The 17153-nt window shown below is 43.9% G+C and overlaps 2 protein-coding genes across 5 annotated transcripts in view; both read left to right on the top strand.

Annotated features, from left to right (window-relative positions):
* Positions 1-110: 110 nt before the first annotated feature.
* LOC117524318 (collagen alpha-3(VI) chain-like) lies at positions 111-10020 on the top strand. Its single transcript, XM_034186081.1, has 14 exons — positions 111-597; positions 801-1400; positions 1640-2239; positions 2443-3042; positions 3282-3881; positions 4086-4685; positions 4925-5206; positions 5319-5525; positions 5764-6363; positions 6603-7202; positions 7406-8005; positions 8245-8844; positions 9048-9647; positions 9887-10020. The coding sequence occupies exons 1-14, from the start codon at positions 111-113 to the stop codon at positions 10018-10020; spliced, it is 7110 nt and encodes a 2369-aa protein (XP_034041972.1).
* A 442-nt stretch (positions 10021-10462) lies between these two features.
* The window catches only part of col6a3 (collagen, type VI, alpha 3), a 61615-nt gene continuing 54924 nt past the window's right edge, over positions 10463-17153 (top strand). For all 4 annotated transcript variants that reach the window (XM_034186698.1, XM_034186699.1, XM_034186697.1 and 1 more), the window contains exons 1-9: positions 10463-10490; positions 10695-11294; positions 11534-12133; positions 12338-12937; positions 13177-13776; positions 13981-14580; positions 14820-15419; positions 15624-16223; positions 16463-17062. In XM_034186698.1, coding sequence (XP_034042589.1) covers positions 10472-10490; positions 10695-11294; positions 11534-12133; positions 12338-12937; positions 13177-13776; positions 13981-14580; positions 14820-15419; positions 15624-16223; positions 16463-17062 — 4819 coding nt within the window. In that variant the 5' untranslated portion in view covers positions 10463-10471. The remainder of the gene's footprint in view (positions 10491-10694; positions 11295-11533; positions 12134-12337; positions 12938-13176; positions 13777-13980; positions 14581-14819; positions 15420-15623; positions 16224-16462; positions 17063-17153) is intronic.

The raw sequence follows: 17153 nt of genomic DNA, 5'->3' as shown, positions 1-17153 counted from the left end.
CCTGACATGGTCAAAAAGGATATTGTATTCCTTCTGGATGGTTCAGATGGCACAAGGAATGGCTTTCCCTGCTATGCGAGATCTTGTTGAGAGAGTGGTGGAAAAACTCAATGTGGGAGAAAACAACTGACCGTGTCTCCGTTGTCCAGTACAGCAGAGATACAGAAGTTCATTTCTACTTGAACACCTACAAAACCAGAGAGGATGTTGTTGATTCAGTGAGAGGGCTGCAACACAGAGGAGGCAGACCCCTCAACACTGGAGCAGCCTTGCAATACGTAGGAGACAATGTGTTTACAAACACTTCTGGAAGTAGGCGGCTGCAAGGGGTTCCACAGTTGTTGATCCTGTTATCTGGTGGAAGGTCATTTGACAATGTTGATACCCCAGCCTCTGCGCTCAAACAGCAGGGCATCTTTGCAGTTGGCATTGGAACAAGGACCTCTGACAGGAGAGAACTGCAGAAAATATCATATGACCCAACGTATGCCCTCTTAGTTTCTGAGTTCAATGACCTCCCCGATGTCCAAGAACAGCTCTTTTCTGTTTTGAGTACAATGCCAGCAAGGGTCACACCCATGGCACCAACTGTTATTGGTAAGGAATTCATGTTTTATTTCACCTATTCTATGATAATGTACACATTGCCAAAATTAGTCTGTGTCAGGCAGTATCACTTAGATGATAGTCTTGTGACAGGGTGGAGAGTGTAAAGATTAAATGTTGAGACCACATTTCATCATGTGATGAAATCTTTTGATACTTCAAAGTAAATATGTCTCAATTTCTATGGTTTTTAGTCGAGAAAGAGCCACGAGGAAGAGACATTGTGTTCTTGCTGGATGGATCTGATGGTACTCGAACTGGATTCTCAGCTATGCGTGACTTTGTCCAAAGAATAGTTGAGACAATGAGTGTGGATGACAACAGAGACCGTGTCTCAGTGGTCCAATACAGCAGGGATCCATCCGTCCACTTCTATTTGAACACTTACACAACCAAAGCTGAGATCCTTAACACTGTCAGAGGACTGAGGCATAAGGGGGGAAGACCTCTCAACACTGGAGCAGCTCTCCAGTACTTGAGGGATAATGTCTTCACAGCCCCTGCTGGAAGCAGGAGCCTGAAAGGAGTTCCACAAATCCTAATCTTGTTAAATGGTGGAAGGTCTTTTGACAATGTTGACGCACCAGCCTCTGCCCTGAAACAGATGGGTGTCTTGATATATCCAATTGGAAACAGGGGCTCTGACAGCAGAGAACTACAGAAGATATCCCATGATCCCCGTTCAGCTGTAACTGTGACCGAATTTACTGACCTCCCAAGTGTCCAACAGCAAATTGAGTCCTCCTTGGGGGTTGTGGTGACTGACATCACTCCAGAACCAACAACTGTATTTGGTATGTTCACAAGCATGTCTTGTTGTTGGCTTGAAAGGCCACATCAGATGTACTGAGACCAAGAATTAAGTGTCTTTTCTAAGTTACGTTCATGTCTTTGTATTCAAGTTGAGGAATGCTTTCTGTTTGGAAATCACATGATCAATTTGAGGTCTTGTGTAAAAATATCCTCTTCGTGAGTATTCTAGAGGCATTATTTTACAACAGTATTTATTGGTTGTCTTCGCATCTTTTCTCAGTTCAACCTGACATGGTCAAAAAGGATATTGTATTCCTTCTGGATGGTTCAGATGGCACAAGGAATGGCTTCCCTGCTATGCGAGATCTTGTTGAGAGAGTGGTGGAAAAACTCAATGTGGGAGAAAACAACGACCGTGTCTCCGTTGTCCAGTACAGCAGAGATACAGAAGTTCATTTCTACTTGAACACCTACAAAACCAGAGAGGATGTTGTTGATTCAGTGAGAGGGCTGCAACACAGAGGAGGCAGACCCCTCAACACTGGAGCAGCCTTGCAATACGTAGGAGACAATGTGTTTACAAACACTTCTGGAAGTAGGCGGCTGCAAGGGGTTCCACAGTTGTTGATCCTGTTATCTGGTGGAAGGTCATTTGACAATGTTGATACCCCAGCCTCTGCGCTCAAACAGCAGGGCATCTTTGCAGTTGGCATTGGAACAAGGACCTCTGACAGCAGAGAACTGCAGAAAATATCATATGACCCAACGTATGCCCTCTTAGTTTCTGAGTTCAATGACCTCCCCGATGTCCAAGAACAGCTCTTTTCTGTTTTGAGTACAATGCCAGCAAGGGTCACACCCATGCCACCAACTGTTATTGGTAAGGAATTCATGTTTTATTTCACCTATTCTATGATAATGTACACATTGCCAAAATTAGTCTGTGTCAGGCAGTATCACTTAGATGATAGTCTTGTGACAGGGTGGAGAGTGTAAAGATTAAATGTTGAGACCACATTTCATCATGTGATGAAATCTTTTGATACTTCAAAGTAAATATGTCTCAATTTCTATGGTTTTTAGTCGAGAAAGAGCCACGAGGAAGAGACATTGTGTTCTTGCTGGATGGATCTGATGGTACTCGAACTGGATTCTCAGCTATGCGTGACTTTGTCCAAAGAATAGTTGAGACAATGAGTGTGGATGACAACAGAGACCGTGTCTCAGTGGTCCAATACAGCAGGGATCCATCCGTCCACTTCTATTTGAACACTTACACAACCAAAGCTGAGATCCTTAACACTGTCAGAGGACTGAGGCATAAGGGGGGAAGACCTCTCAACACTGGAGCAGCTCTCCAGTACTTGAGGGATAATGTCTTCACAGCCCCTGCTGGAAGCAGGAGCCTGAAAGGAGTTCCACAAATCCTAATCTTGTTAAATGGTGGAAGGTCTTTTGACAATGTTGACGCACCAGCCTCTGCCCTGAAACAGATGGGTGTCTTGATATATCCAATTGGAAACAGGGGCTCTGACAGCAGAGAACTACAGAAGATATCCCATGATCCCCGTTCAGCTGTAACTGTGACCGAATTTACTGACCTTCCAAGTGTCCAACAGCAAATTGAGTCCTCCTTGGGGGTTGTGGTGACTGACATCACTCCAGAACCAACAACTGTATTTGGTATGTTCACAAGCATGTCTTGTTGTTGGCTTGAAAGGCCACATCAGATGTACTGAGACCAAGAATTAAGTGTCTTTTCTAAGTTACGTTCATGTCTTTGTATTCAAGTTGAGGAATGCTTTCTGTTTGGAAATCACATGATCAATTTGAGGTCTTGTGTAAAAATATCCTCTTCGTGAGTATTCTAGAGGCATTATTTTACAACAGTATTTATTGGTTGTCTTCGCATCTTTTCTCAGTTCAACCTGACATGGTCAAAAAGGATATTGTATTCCTTCTGGATGGTTCAGATGACACAAGGAATGGCTTCCCTGCTATGCGAGATCTTGTTGAGAGAGTGGTGGAAAAACTCAATGTGGGCGAAAACAACGACCGTGTCTCCGTTGTCCAGTACAGCAGAGATACAGAAGTTCATTTCTACTTGAACACCTACAAAACCAGAGAGGATGTTGTTGATTCAGTGAGAGGGCTGCAACACAGAGGAGGCAGACCCCTCAACACTGGAGCAGCCTTGCAATACGTAGGAGACAATGTGTTTACAAACACTTCTGGAAGTAGGCGGCTGCAAGGGGTTCCACAGTTGTTGATCCTGTTATCTGGTGGAAGGTCATTTGACAATGTTGATACCCCAGCCTCTGCGCTCAAACAGCAGGGCATCTTTGCAGTTGGCATTGGAACAAGGACCTCTGACAGCAGAGAACTGCAGAAAATATCATATGACCCAACGTATGCCCTCTTAGTTTCTGAGTTCAATGACCTCCCCGATGTCCAAGAACAGCTCTTTTCTGTTTTGAGTACAATGCCAGCAAGGGTCACACCCATGCCACCAACTGTTATTGGTAAGGAATTCATGTTTTATTTCACCTATTCTACTGATAATGTACACATTGCCAAAATTAGTCTGTGTCAGGCAGTATCACTTAGATGATAGTCTTGTGACAGGGTGGAGAGTGTAAAGATTAAATGTTGAGACCACATTTCATCATGTGATGAAATCTTTTGATACTTCAAAGTAAATATGTCTCAATTTCTATGGTTTTTAGTCGAGAACGAGCCACGAGGAAGAGACATTGTGTTCTTGCTGGATGGATCTGATGGTACTCGAACTGGATTCTCAGCTATGCGTGACTTTGTCCAAAGAATAGTTGAGACAATGAGTGTGGATGACAACAAAGACCGAGTCTCAGTGGTCCAATACAGCAGGGATCCATCCGTCCATTTCTATTTGAACACTTACACAACCAAAGCTGAGATCCTTAACACTGTCAGAGGAATGAGGCATAAGGGGGGAAGACCTCTCAACACTGGAGCAGCTCTCCAGTACTTGAGGGATAATGTCTTAACAGCCCCTGCTGGAAGCAGGAGCCTGAAAGGAGTTCCACAAATCCTAATCTTGTTAAATGGTGGAAGGTCTTTTGACAATGTTGACGCAGCAGCCTCTGCCCTGAAACAGATGGGTGTCTTGATATATCCAATTGGAAACAGGGGCTCTGACAGCAGAGAACTACAGAAGATATCCCATGATCCCCGTTCAGCTGTAACTGTGACCGAATTTACTGACCTTCCAAGTGTCCAACAGCAAATTGAGTCCTCCTTGGGGGTTGTGGTGACTGACATCACTCCAGAACCAACAACTGTATTTGGTATGTTCACAAGCATGTCTTGTTGTTGGCTTGAAAGGCCACATCAGATGTACTGAGACCATGAATTAAGTGTCTTTTCTAAGTTACGTTCATGTCTTTGTATTCAAGTTGAGGAATGCTTTCTGTTTGGAAATCACATGATCAATTTGAGGTCTTGTGTAAAAATATCCTCTTCGTGAGTCTTCTAGAGGCATTATTTTACAACAGTATTTATTGGTTGTCTTCGCATCTTTTCTCAGTTCAACCTGACATGGTCAAAAAGGATATTGTATTCCTTCTGGATGGTTCAGATGGCACAAGGAATGGCTTCCCTGCTATGCGAGATCTTGTTGAGAGAGTGGTGGAAAAACTCAATGTGGGAGAAAACAATGACCGTGTCTCCATTGTCCAGTACAGCAGAGATACAGAAGTTCATTTCTACTTGAACACCTACAAAACCAGAGAGGATGTTGTTGATTCAGTGAGAGGGCTGCAACACAGAGGAGGCAGACCCCTCAACACTGGAGCAGCCTTGCAATACAGTAGGAGACAATGTGTTTACAAACACTTCTGGAAGTAGGCGGCTGCAAGGGGTTCCACAGTTGTTGATCCTGTTATCTGGTGGAAGGTCATTTGACAATGTTGATACCCCAGCCTCTGCGCTCAAACAGCAGGGCATCTTTGCAGTTGGCATTGGAACAAGGACCTCTGACAGCAGAGAACTGCAGAAAATATCATATGACCCAACGTATGCCCTCTTAGTTTCTGAGTTCAATGACCTCCCCGATGTCCAAGAACAGCTCTTTTCTGTTTTGAGTACAATGCCAGCAAGGGTCACACCCATGCCACCAACTGTTATTGGTAAGGAATTCATGTTTTATTTCACCTATTCTACTGATAATGTACACATTGCCAAAATTAGTCTGTGTCAGGCAGTATCACTTAGATGTCTCGGCCCACGTTGCCCACCCCTGACTTAGATGATCATCTTGTGACAGGGTGGAGAGTGTAAAGATTAAATGTTGAGACCACATTTCATCATGTGATGAAATCTTTTGATACTTCAAAGTAAATATGTCTCAATTTCTATGTTTTTTAGTCGAGAAAGAGCCACGACGAAGAGACATTGTGTTCTTGCTGGATGGATCTGATGGTACTCGAACTGGATTCTCAGCTATGCGTGACTTTGTCCAAAGAATAGTTGAGACAATGAGTGTGGATGACAACAGAGACCGTGTCTCAGTGGTCCAATACAGCAGGGATCCATCCGTCCACTTCTATTTGAACACTTACACAACCAAAGCTGAGATCCTTAACAATGTCAGAGGACTGAGGCATAAGAGGGGAAGACCTCTCAACACTGGAGCAGCTCTCCAGTACTTGAGGGATAATGTCTTCACAGCCCCTGCTGGAAGCAGGAGCCTGAAAGGAGTTCCACAAATCCTAATCTTGTTAAATGGTGGAAGGTCTTTTGACAATGTTGACGCACCAGCCTCTGCCCTGAAACAGATGGGTGTCTTGATATATCCAATTGGAAACAGGGGCTCTGACAGCAGAGAACTGCAGAAGATATCCCATGATCCCCGTTCAGCTGTAACTGTGACCGAATTTACTGACCTTCCAAGTGTCCAACAGCAAATTGAGTCCTCCTTGGGGGTTGTGGTGACTGACATCACTCCAGAACCAACAACTGTATTTGGTATGTTGACAAGCATATCTTGTTGTTGGCTTGAAAGGCCACATCAGATGTACTGAGACCAAGAATTAAGTGTCTTTTCTAAGTTACGTTCATGTCTTTGTATTCAAGTTGAGGAATGCTTTCTGTTTGGAAATCACATGATCAATTTGAGGTCTTGTGTAAAAATATCCTCTTCGTGAGTCTTCTAGAGGCATTATTTTACAACAGTATTTATTGGTTGTCTTCGCATCTTTTCTCAGTTCAACCTGACATGGTCAAAAAGGATATTGTATTCCTTCTGGATGGTTCAGATGGCACAAGGAATGGCTTCCCTGCTATGCGAGATCTTGTTGAGAGAGTGGTGGAAAAACTCAATGTGGGCGAAAACAACGACCGTGTCTCCGTTGTCCAGTACAGCAGAGATACAGAAGTTCATTTCTACTTGAACACCTACAAAACCAGAGAGGATGTTGTTGATTCAGTGAGAGGGCTGCAACACAGAGGAGGCAGACCCCTCAACACTGGAGCAGCCTTGCAATACGTAGGAGACAATGTGTTTACAAACACTTCTGGAAGTAGGCGGCTGCAAGGGGTTCCACAGTTGTTGATCCTGTTATCTGGTGGAAGGTCATTTGACAATGTTGATACCCCAGCCTCTGCGCTCAAACAGCAGGGCATCTTTGCAGTTGGCATTGGAACAAGGACCTCTGACAGCAGAGAACTGCAGAAAATATCATATGACCCAACGTATGCCCTCTTAGTTTCTGAGTTCAATGACCTCCCCGATGTCCAAGAACAGCTCTTTTCTGTTTTGAGTACAATGCCAGCAAGGGTCACACCCATGGCACCAACTGTTATTGGTAAGGAATTCATGTTTTATTTCACCTATTCTATGATAATGTACACATTGCCAAAATTAGTCTGTGTCAGGCAGTATCACTTAGATGATAGTCTTGTGACAGGGTGGAGAGTGTAAAGATTAAATGTTGAGACCACATTTCATCATGTGATGAAATCTTTTGATACTTCAAAGTAAATATGTCTCAATTTCTATGGTTTTTAGTCGAGAAAGAGCCACGAGGAAGAGACATTGTGTTCTTGCTGGATGGATCTGATGGTACTCGAACTGGATTCTCAGCTATGCGTGACTTTGTCCAAAGAATAGTTGAGACAATGAGTGTGGATGACAACAGAGACCGTGTCTCAGTGGTCCAATACAGCAGGGATCCATCCGTCCACTTCTATTTGAACACTTACACAACCAAAGCTGAGATCCTTAACACTGTCAGAGGACTGAGGCATAAGGGGGGAAGACCTCTCAACACTGGAGCAGCTCTCCAGTACTTGAGGGATAATGTCTTCACAGCCCCTGCTGGAAGCAGGAGCCTGAAAGGAGTTCCACAAATCCTAATCTTGTTAAATGGTGGAAGGTCTTTTGACAATGTTGACGCACCAGCCTCTGCCCTGAAACAGATGGGTGTCTTGATATATCCAATTGGAAACAGGGGCTCTGACAGCAGAGAACTACAGAAGATATCCCATGATCCCCGTTCAGCTGTAACTGTGACCGAATTTACTGACCTCCCAAGTGTCCAACAGCAAATTGAGTCCTCCTTGGGGGTTGTGGTGACTGACATCACTCCAGAACCAACAACTGTATTTGGTATGTTCACAAGCATGTCTTGTTGTTGGCTTGAAAGGCCACATCAGATGTACTGAGACCAAGAATTAAGTGTCTTTTCTAAGTTACGTTCATGTCTTTGTATTCAAGTTGAGGAATGCTTTCTGTTTGGAAATCACATGATCAATTTGAGGTCTTGTGTAAAAATATCCTCTTCGTGAGTCTTCTAGAGGCATTATTTTACAACAGTATTTATTGGTTGTCTTCGCATCTTTTCTCAGTTCAACCTGACATGGTCAAAAAGGATATTGTATTCCTTCTGGATGGTTCAGATGGCACAAGGAATGGCTTCCCTGCTATGCGAGATCTTGTTGAGAGAGTGGTGGAAAAACTCAATGTGGGAGAAAACAACGACCGTGTCTCCGTTGTCCAGTACAGCAGAGATACAGAAGTTCATTTCTACTTGAACACCTACAAAACCAGAGAGGATGTTGTTGATTCAGTGAGAGGGCTGCAACACAGAGGAGGCAGACCCCTCAACACTGGAGCAGCCTTGCAATACGTAGGAGACAATGTGTTTACAAACACTTCTGGAAGTAGGCGGCTGCAAGGGGTTCCACAGTTGTTGATCCTGTTATCTGGTGGAAGGTCATTTGACAATGTTGATACCCCAGCCTCTGCGCTCAAACAGCAGGGCATCTTTGCAGTTGGCATTGGAACAAGGACCTCTGACAGCAGAGAACTGCAGAAAATATCATATGACCCAACGTATGCCCTCTTAGTTTCTGAGTTCAATGACCTCCCCGATGTCCAAGAACAGCTCTTTTCTGTTTTGAGTACAATGCCAGCAAGGGTCACACCCATGGCACCAACTGTTATTGGTAAGGAATTCATGTTTTATTTCACCTATTCTATGATAATGTACACATTGCCAAAATTAGTCTGTGTCAGGCAGTATCACTTAGATGATAGTCTTGTGACAGGGTGGAGAGTGTAAAGATTAAATGTTGAGACCACATTTCATCATGTGATGAAATCTTTTGATACTTCAAAGTAAATATGTCTCAATTTCTATGGTTTTTAGTCGAGAAAGAGCCACGAGGAAGAGACATTGTGTTCTTGCTGGATGGATCTGATGGTACTCGAACTGGATTCTCAGCTATGCGTGACTTTGTCCAAAGAATAGTTGAGACAATGAGTGTGGATGACAACAGAGACCGTGTCTCAGTGGTCCAATACAGCAGGGATCCATCCGTCCACTTCTATTTGAACACTTACACAACCAAAGCTGAGATCCTTAACACTGTCAGAGGACTGAGGCATAAGGGGGGAAGACCTCTCAACACTGGAGCAGCTCTCCAGTACTTGAGGGATAATGTCTTCACAGCCCCTGCTGGAAGCAGGAGCCTGAAAGGAGTTCCACAAATCCTAATCTTGTTAAATGGTGGAAGGTCTTTTGACAATGTTGACGCACCAGCCTCTGCCCTGAAACAGATGGGTGTCTTGATATATCCAATTGGAAACAGGGGCTCTGACAGCAGAGAACTACAGAAGATATCCCATGATCCCCGTTCAGCTGTAACTGTGACCGAATTTACTGACCTTCCAAGTGTCCAACAGCAAATTGAGTCCTCCTTGGGGGTTGTGGTGACTGACATCACTCCAGAACCAACAACTGTATTTGGTATGTTCACAAGCATGTCTTGTTGTTGGCTTGAAAGGCCACATCAGATGTACTGAGACCAAGAATTAAGTGTCTTTTCTAAGTTACGTTCATGTCTTTGTATTCAAGTTGAGGAATGCTTTCTGTTTGGAAATCACATGATCAATTTGAGGTCTTGTGTAAAAATATCCTCTTCGTGAGTCTTCTAGAGGCATTATTTTACAAAAGTATTTATTGGTTGTCTTCGCATCTTTTCTCAGTTCAACCTGACATGGTCAAAAAGGATATTGTATTCCTTCTGGATGGTTCAGATGACACAAGGAATGGCTTCCCTGCTATGCGAGATCTTGTTGAGAGAGTGGTGGAAAAACTCAATGTGGGCAAAAACAACTGACCGTGTCTCCGTTGTCCAGTACAGCAGAGATACAGAAGTTCATTTCTACTTGAACACCTACAAAACCAGAGAGGATGTTGTTGATTCAGTGAGAGGGCTGCAACACAGAGGAGGCAGACCCCTCAACACTGGAGCAGCCTTGCAATACGTAGGAGACAATGTGTTTACAAACACTTCTGGAAGTAGGCGGCTGCAAGGGGTTCCACAGTTGTTGATCCTGTTATCTGGTGGAAGGTCATTTGACAATGTTGATACCCCAGCCTCTGCGCTCAAACAGCAGGGCATCTTTGCAGTTGGCATTGGAACAAGGACCTCTGACAGGCAGAGAACTGCAGAAAATATCATATGACCCAACGTATGCCCTCTTAGTTTCTGAGTTCAATGACCTCCCCTGATGTCCAAGAACAGCTCTTTTCTGTTTTGAGTACAAGTGCCAGCAAGGGTCACACCCATGCCACCAACTGTTATTGGTAAGGAATTCATGTTTTATTTCACCTATTCTACTGATAATGTACACATTGCCAAAATTAGTCTGTGTCAGGCAGTATCACTTAGATGATAGTCTTGTGACAGGGTGGAGAGTGTAAAGATTAAATGTTGAGACCACATTTCATCATGTGATGAAATCTTTTGATACTTCAAAGTAAATATGTCTCAATTTCTATGGTTTTTAGTCGAGAAAGAGCCACGAGGAAGAGACATTGTGTTCTTGCTGGATGGATCTGATGGTACTCGAACTGGATTCTCAGCTATGCGTGACTTTGTCCAAAGAATAGTTGAGACAATGAGTGTGGATGACAACAGAGACCGTGTCTCAGTGGTCCAATACAGCAGGGATCCATCCGTCCACTTCTATTTGAACACTTACACAACCAAAGCTGAGATCCTTAACACTGTCAGAGGACTGAGGCATAAGGGGGGAAGACCTCTCAACACTGGAGCAGCTCTCCAGTACTTGAGGGATAATGTCTTCACAGCCCCTGCTGGAAGCAGGAGCCTGAAAGGAGTTCCACAAATCCTAATCTTGTTAAATGGTGGAAGGTCTTTTGACAATGTTGACGCAGCAGCCTCTGCCCTGAAACAGATGGGTGTCTTGATATATCCAATTGGAAACAGGGGCTCTGACAGCAGAGAACTGCAGAAGATATCCCATGATCCCCGTTCAGCTGTAACTGTGACCGAATTTACTGACCTTCCAAGTGTCCAACAGCAAATTGAGTCCTCCTTGGGGGTTGTGGTGACTGACATCACTCCAGAACCAACAACTGTATTTGGTATGTTGACAAGCATGTCTTGTTGTTGGCTTGAAAGGCCACATCAGATGTACTGAGACCAAGAATTAAGTGTCTTTTCTAAGTTACGTTCATGTCTTTGTATTCAAGTTGAGGAATGCTTTCTGTTTGGAAATCACATGATCAATTTGAGGTGTTGTGTAAAAATATCCTCTTCGTGAGTCTTCTAGAGGCATTATTTTACAACAGTATTTATTGGTTGTCTTCGCATCTTTTCTCAGTTCAACCTGACATGGTCAAAAAGGATATTGTATTCCTTCTGGATGGTTCAGATGGCACAAGGAATGGCTTCCCTGCTATGCGAGATCTTGTTGAGAGAGTGGTGGAAAAACTCAATGTGGGAGAAAACAATGACCGTGTCTCCGTTGTCCAGTACAGCAGAGATACAGAAGTTCATTTCTACTTGAACACCTACAAAACCAGAGAGGATGTTGTTGATTCAGTGAGAGGGCTGCAACACAGAGGAGGCAGACCCCTCAACACTGGAGCAGCCTTGCAATACATAGGAGACAATGTGTTTACAAACACTTCTGGAAGTAGGCGGCTGCAAGGGGTTCCACAGTTGTTGATCCTGTTATCTGGTGGAAGGTCATTTGACAATGTTGATACCCCGGCCTCTGCGCTCAAACAGCAGGGCATCTTTGCAGTTGGCATTGGAACAAGGACCTCTGACAGGAGAGAACTGCAGAAAATATCATATGACCCAACGTATGCCCTCTTAGTTTCTGAGTTCAATGACCTCCCCGATGTCCAAGAACAGCTCTTTTCTGTTTTGAGTACAATGCCAGCAAGGGTCACACCCATGCCACCAACTGTTATTGGTAAGGAATTCATGTTTTATTTCACCTATTCTATGATAATGTACACATTGCCAAAATTAGTCTGTGTCAGGCAGTATCACTTAGATGATAGTCTTGTGACAGGGTGGAGAGTGTAAAGATTAAATGTTGAGACCACATTTCATCATGTGATGAAATCTTTTGATACTTCAAAGTAAATATGTACTCAATTTCTATGGTTTTTAGTCGAGAAAGAGCCACGAGGAAGAGACATTGTGTTCTTGCTGGATGGATCTGATGGTACTCGAACTGGATTCTCAGCTATGCGTGACTTTGTCCAAAGAATAGTTGAGACAATGAGTGTGGATGACAACAGAGACCGTGTCTCAGTGGTCCAATACAGCAGGGATCCATCCGTCCACTTCTATTTGAACACTTACACAACCAAAGCTGAGATCCTTAACACTGTCAGAGGACTGAGGCATAAGGGGGGAAGACCTCTCAACACTGGAGCAGCTCTCCAGTACTTGAGGGATAATGTCTTCACAGCCCCTGCTGGAAGCAGGAGCCTGAAAGGAGTTCCACAAATCCTAATCTTGTTAAATGGTGGAAGGTCTTTTGACAATGTTGACGCACCAGCCTCTGCCCTGAAACAGATGGGTGTCTTGATATATCCAATTGGAAACAGGGGCTCTGACAGCAGAGAACTGCAGAAGATATCCCATGATCCCCGTTCAGCTGTAACTGTGACCGAATTTACTGACCTTCCAAGTGTCCAACAGCAAATTGAGTCCTCCTTGGGGGTTGTGGTGACTGACATCACTCCAGAACCAACAACTGTATTTGGTATGTTGACAAGCATGTCTTGTTGTTGGCTTGAAAGGCCACATCAGATGTACTGAGACCAAGAATTAAGTGTCTTTTCTAAGTTACGTTCATGTCTTTGTATTCAAGTTGAGGAATGCTTACTGTTTGGAAATCACATGATCAATTTGAGGTCTTGTGTAAAAATATCCTCTTCGTGAGTCTTCTAGAGGCATTATTTTACAAAAGTATTTATTGGTTGTCTTCGCATCTTTTCTCAGTTCAACCTGACATGGTCAAAAAGGATATTGTATTCCTTCTGGATGGTTCAGATGGCACAAGGAATGGCTTCCCTGCTATGCGAGATCTTGTTGAGAGAGTGGTGGAAAAACTCAATGTGGGAGAAAACAATGACCGTGTCTCCGTTGTCCAGTACAGCAGAGATACAGAAGTTCATTTCTACTTGAACACCTACAAAACCAGAGAGGATGTTGTTGATTCAGTGAGAGGGCTGCAACACAGAGGAGGCAGACCCCTCAACACTGGAGCAGCCTTGCAATACGTAGGAGACAATGTGTTTACAAACACTTCTGGAAGTAGGCGGCTGCAAGGGGTTCCACAGTTGTTGATCCTGTTATCTGGTGGAAGGTCATTTGACAATGTTGATACCCCAGCCTCTGCGCTCAAACAGCAGGGCATCTTTGCAGTTGGCATTGGAACAAAGACCTCTGACAGGAGAGAACTGCAGAAAATATCATATGACCCAACGTATGCCCTCTTAGTTTCTGAGTTCAATGACCTCCCCGATGTCCAAGAACAGCTCTTTTCTGTTTTGAGTACAGTGCCAGCAAGGGTCACACCCATGCCACCAACTGTTATTGGTAAGGAATTCATGTTTTATTTCACCTATTCTACTGATAATGTACACATTGCCAAAATTAGTCTGTGTCAGGCAGTATCACTTAGATGACAGTCTTGTGACAGGGTGGAGAGTGTAAAGATTAAATGTTGAGACCACATTTCATCATGTGACGAAATCTTTTGATACTTCAAAGTAAATATGTCTCAATTTCTATGGTTTTTAGTCGAGAAAGAGCCACGAGGAAGAGACATTGTGTTCTTGCTGGATGGATCTGATGGTACTCGAACTGGATTCTCAGCTATGCGTGACTTTGTCCAAAGAATAGTTGAGACAATGAGTGTGGATGACAACAGAGACCGTGTCTCAGTGGTCCAATACAGCAGGGATCCATCCGTCCACTTCTATTTGAACACTTACACAACCAAAGCTGAGATCCTTAACACTGTCAGAGGACTGAGGCATAAGGGGGGAAGACCTCTCAACACTGGAGCAGCTCTCCAGTACTTGAGGGATAATGTCTTCACAGCCCCTGCTGGAAGCAGGAGCCTGAAAGGAGTTCCACAAATCCTAATCTTGTTAAATGGTGGAAGGTCTTTTGACAATGTTGACGCACCAGCCTCTGCCCTGAAACAGATGGGTGTCTTGATATATCCAATTGGAAACAGGGGCTCTGACAGCAGAGAACTGCAGAAGATATCCCATGATCCCCGTTCAGCTGTAACTGTGACCGAATTTACTGACCTTCCAAGTGTCCAACAGCAAATTGAGTCCTCCTTGGGGGTTGTGGTGACTGACATCACTCCAGAACCAACAACTGTATTTGGTATGTTCACAAGCATGCCTTGTTGCTGGCTTGAAAGGCCACATCAGATGTACTGAGACCAAGAATTAAGTGTCTTTTCTAAGTTACATTCATGTCTTTGTATTCAAGTTGAGGAATGCTTTCTGTTTGGAAATCACATGATCAATTTGAGGTCTTGTGTAAAAATATCCTCTTCGTGAGTCTTCTAGAGGCATTATTTTACAAAAGTATTTATTGGTTGTCTTCGCATCTTTTCTCAGTTCAACCTGACATGGTCACAAAGGATATTGTATTCCTTCTGGATGGTTCAGATGGCACAAGGAATGGCTTCCCTGCTATGCGAGATCTTGTTGAAAGAGTGGTGGAAAAACTCAATGTGGGAGAAAACAATGACCGTGTCTCCGTTGTCCAGTACAGCAGAGATACAGAAGTTCATTTCTACTTGAACACCTACAAAACCAGAGAGGATGTTGTTGATTCAGTGAGAGGGCTGCAACACAGAGGAGGCAGACCCCTCAACACTGGAGCAGCCTTGCAATACGTAGGAGACAATGTGTTTACAAACACTTCTGGAAGTAGGCGGCTGCAAGGGGTTCCACAGTTGTTGATCCTGTTATCTGGTGGAAGGTCATTTGACAATGTTGATACCCCAGCCTCTGCGCTCAAACAGCAGGGCATCTTTGCAGTTGGCATTGGAACAAGGACCTCTGACAGGAGAGAACTGCAGAAAATATCATATGACCCAGCGTATGCCCTCTTAGTTTCTGAGTTCAATGACCTCCCCGATGTCCAAGAACAGCTCTTTTCTGTTTTGAGTACAATGCCAGCAAGGGTCACACCCATGGCACCAACTGTTATTGGTAAGGAATTCATGTTTTATTTCACCTATTCTACTGATAATGTACACATTGCCAAAATTAGTCTGTGTCAGGCAGTATCACTTAGATGATAGTCTTGTGACAGGGTGGAGAGTGTAAAAATTAAATGTTGAGACCACATTTCATCATGTGATGAAATCTTTTGATACTTCAAAGTAAATATGACTCAATTTCTATGGTTTTTAGTCGAGAAAGAGCCACGAGGAAGAGACATTGTGTTCTTGCTGGATGGATCTGATGGTACTCGAACTGGATTCTCAGCTATGCGTGACTTTGTCCAAAGAATAGTTGAGACAATGAGTGTGGATGACAACAGAGACCGTGTCTCAGTGGTCCAATACAGCAGGGATCCATCCGTCCACTTCTATTTGAACACTTACACAACCAAAGCTGAGATCCTTAACACTGTCAGAGGACTGAGGCATAAGGGGGGAAGACCTCTCAACACTGGAGCAGCTCTCCAGTACTTGAGGGATAATGTCTTCACAGCCCCTGCTGGAAGCAGGAGCCTGAAAGGAGTTCCACAAATCCTAATCTTGTTAAATGGAGGAAGGTCTTTTGACAATGTTGACGCACCAGCCTCTGCCCTGAAACAGATGGGTGTCTTGATATATCCAATTGGAAACAGGGGCTCTGACAGCAGAGAACTGCAGAAGATATCCCATGATCCCCGTTCAGCTGTAATTGTGACCGAATTTACTGACCTTCCAAGTGTCCAACAGCAAATTGAGTCCTCCTTGGGGGTTGTGGTGACTGACATCACTCCAGAACCAACAACTGTATTTGGTATGTTCACAAGCATGCCTTGTTGCTGGCTTGAAAGGCCACATCAGATGTACTGAGACCAAGAATTAAGTGTCTTTTCTAAGTTACGTTCATGTCTTTGTATTCAAGTTGAGGAATGCTTTCTGTTTGGAAAGCACATGATCAATTTGAGGTCTTGTGTAAAAATATCCTCTTCGTGAGTCTTCTAGAGGCATTATTTTACAACAGTATTTATTGGTTGTCTTCGCATCTTTTCTCAGTTCAACCTGACATGGTCAAAAAGGATATTGTATTCCTTCTGGATGGTTCAGATGGCACAAGGAATGGCTTCCCTGCTATGCGAGATCTTGTTGAGAGAGTGGTGGAAAAACTCAATGTGGGAGAAAACAATGACCGTGTCTCCGTTGTCCAGTACAGCAGAGATACAGAAGTTCATTTCTACTTGAACACTTACAAAACCAGAGAGGATGTTGTTGATTCAGTGAGAGGGCTGCGACACAGAGGAGGCAGACCCCTCAACACTGGAGCAGCCTTGCAATACGTAGGAGACAATGTGTTTACAAACACTTCTGGAAGTAGGCGGCTGCAAGGGGTTCCACAGTTGTTGATCCTGTTATCTGGTGGAAGGTCATTTGACAATGTTGATACCCCAGCCTCTGCGCTCAAACAGCAGGGCATCTTTGCAGTTGGCATTGGAACAAAGACCTCTGACAGGAGAGAATTGCAGAAAATATCATATGATCCAACGTATGCCCTCTTAGTTTCTGAGTTCAATGACCTCCCCGATGTCCAAGAACAGCTCTTTTCTGTTTTGAGTACAGTGCCAGCAAGGGTCATACCCATGCCACCAACTGTTATTGGTAAGGAATTCATGTTTTATTTCACCTATTCTACTGATAATGTACACATTGCCAAAATTAGTCTGTGTCAGGCAGTATCACTTAGATGACA

This window comes from Thalassophryne amazonica, chromosome 14 (assembly GCF_902500255.1).
Source record: "Thalassophryne amazonica chromosome 14, fThaAma1.1, whole genome shotgun sequence".
Taxonomy (NCBI): domain Eukaryota; kingdom Metazoa; phylum Chordata; class Actinopteri; order Batrachoidiformes; family Batrachoididae; genus Thalassophryne; species Thalassophryne amazonica.
Note: the sequence above shows the minus strand (reverse complement) of the source record. Positions and strands in the feature narration are given on the sequence as shown.